The following is a 2,459-nucleotide window of genomic DNA, read 5'->3' on the forward strand; positions in this document are numbered from 1 at the left end:
AGTCCCTGGTTAAAAATAAACCTGAGCAGGACAGTCATGTGGTGAGGGGCCTCTGTCCTCCCCCTTCCCCCTGTCCCCCAAAGGAAAAGACAGGCGTACAGAAGCTTCTGGCCATGGCCAATGTGCTACACTGCCTGGGAAGTGCTGCATGCCTTGGGGACAGGCGTAGCTTTTTAACCTCTCCTTGCAACTAGATACTACTACAAAGTACTATCAGAAATTAACATTTACTGTGGGTGAGAGTAACCCTGACAGTGACTGGAAAGTACATCGGCATCAGGAACCTGTAATTTCATGTTTGACAGTAGGGCTGTTTGACCCAAGCTAAGCTCTCTCCTTGCTTGCTGCTCCTCCTGCACACAGCTGGTTGCTCTTACCCAAGCCATCTCCTACCACTGCGCCCACAGAAGCAGCCAGGGAATGGGACTGGCTGAAAAATTATATAAACAAAAAACATGAGAGATATCCATCACAATTTCACTGTGCAGCCACAGAGACCACCACGCTGTGCAACGAAGGGGCAAGGACAGGCAGCCAGGAGCACTGGGCAGCAGAAGCACAGAGGCTGCTTCAGTTCCTAGGGGTCACCACTATTAGCAACAGTTAGGAGTTCCTGCAAGACAGACATTTCCCACAGGGACCCCAGGCTTGGTCTCCTCTAGTGCCATCCATGTGGGAGATGGCACCAGGGCAGTGACTAGAGCAGGGGTGCCCTCTCCAGGGGAGGAGAGCTTGGGGTCTGAAAACAACTACATAAAGCCACACAATTTGGAAAACATATCCCTTGGTTTCTAGTTTTTCAGCAAGTATTTAGTAATAACATATTTAAATTCTGGAAGAAAAAAAAAAAAAAACCCTACCTCTCACATAATGTCTAATGTAGTACCTTTAACTCTTCAAAGTGCGTAACGTAACTATGACAGTGGTGTCCTGCAAGCAAGGACAGGCTGGAAGGCCAGAATCAGCATGCAGTTGTGGCCAGGGTCAGCACCCAGTTGTGAGGAAGGGAGGCATTCGACATTCGCTGCACAGCCCAGGTAGATGAGTATTTCTGCAGTGACCAGGACATAATGTCTAATGTAGTATCTTTAACTCTTCAAAGTGCGTAACGTAACTATGACAGTGGTGTCCTGCAAGCAAGGACAGGCTGGAAGGCCAGAATCAGCATGCAGTTGTGGCCAGGGTCAGCACCCAGTTGTGAGGAAGGGAGGCATTCGACATTCGCTGCACAGCCCAGGTAGATGAGTATTTCTGCAGTGACCAGGACAGTGCCCGAAGCACAACTTGTCCGCTGCAGCTGTGCCAGAGGCTGCTGCAGAGGGACTGGAAGGGGATCCCAGCATGGGCTCGAGATGCAAAGAGGGACTGAATGCTCCTCTTTCTCTTGTATTTCAAGTCATCCCTGACATTTCCTTCCTAAGAACAGGAAAGAGGAAATGTAGCCCTCATACAGTGCAAAGCAACACCCTTCCTGGACATGGCTCCCATGGGTTATCAAAACCACTAAAAACCCAACTAAACAAAACTGCTTCAGCTGGTGGATGAAGTTCAAACATAACAGAGACCATCCTAATGTGCTGGCTGTGTGAAGGCAGGGAGAGGCAGTGCTCTCAACTCTAGCCAGGCCCTTTGGAATGTCACCCTGAGTGTCAAGGGTTGAGTTTGCAGTCAGCATGTTTTATAGCAGCACTAGATCCCTGTTCTGTTAGGCCTCCATTTTCCTCACAACAGAAACATCCTGCCCGTGAAACCATCATGACCAGCAGTCACAGGAATTCCCAGCAACAGGTACCACCTCCCACCCAGGGCAGTTGAGGGTATTTGTGCCTAGATAGCAAAAGTTTCTATGGCTCAAGCCTCTACCCAGAGATCCAGAGAAGTCAGGAAAAGGCATGGAGCAGCCCATGAAAAGCCAAGCAAGAGGCTGAGAGAAGCCACAGGCAGCCTACGGGTTATCGATGTCCTCACGCAGCACGTGCAGGCTGTAGTAGACCTGGCCCTGGAAGTAGCAGCTGTGGAGGTATTCTGTGAGGGACTTCCTCCAGCTCACGTACATCATGTTGCAGATAAACTGGCTGAAGCTTTTTAGCTGGAATGAGGGCAAGAAGACAGATGGGAAGAGATGAGTGAGGAGAACAAGCATTTCCCAAAATGAAATAAAAGCTCACAGTTTGTACCAGTGAGCCATCCCACACATGGCTACCCAACGGGGCAAGGGCAGACCCGGACCGTTCACCAGCAGGATCATGCCAGGAGCCCCCTCCCCCTCCCATGCCCCAGGAGCCTCTGGCCTGTCTTACCGTGGAGTTCACCACGATCAGCGTCACGGCAACGGCTGTCAGTGCTCTGAACCCGGAGAAGTCCTTGCTTCCCAGGACCTCGTAGTACTGGCTGGGGATGACACCGACCTGGTAAATGACCAGCTGCTCTGGAGGAGAGAGGCAAACACGGGGGAGAAG

The 2,459-nt window shown here is 51.0% G+C and overlaps 1 protein-coding gene across 1 annotated transcript in view; it reads right to left on the bottom strand.

The window, feature by feature from the left end:
* The window catches only part of ABCD4 (ATP-binding cassette, sub-family D (ALD), member 4), a gene marked incomplete at its 5' end in the record, with an annotated part of 15,114 nt that extends 12,670 nt beyond the window's left edge, over positions 1 to 2,444 (bottom strand). Inside the window, 2 exons of the mRNA XM_010075371.1 lie at positions 1,950 to 2,089; positions 2,301 to 2,444. Of these exons, the coding sequence (XP_010073673.1) occupies positions 1,950 to 2,089; positions 2,301 to 2,444 (284 nt within the window). The remainder of the gene's footprint in view (positions 1 to 1,949; positions 2,090 to 2,300) is intronic.
* Between the last annotated feature and the right edge of the window lie 15 nt (positions 2,445 to 2,459).

This window comes from Pterocles gutturalis, unplaced genomic scaffold (genome assembly GCF_000699245.1).
Source record: "Pterocles gutturalis isolate BGI_N339 unplaced genomic scaffold, ASM69924v1 scaffold21897, whole genome shotgun sequence".
NCBI classification, from domain to species: domain Eukaryota; kingdom Metazoa; phylum Chordata; class Aves; order Pterocliformes; family Pteroclidae; genus Pterocles; species Pterocles gutturalis.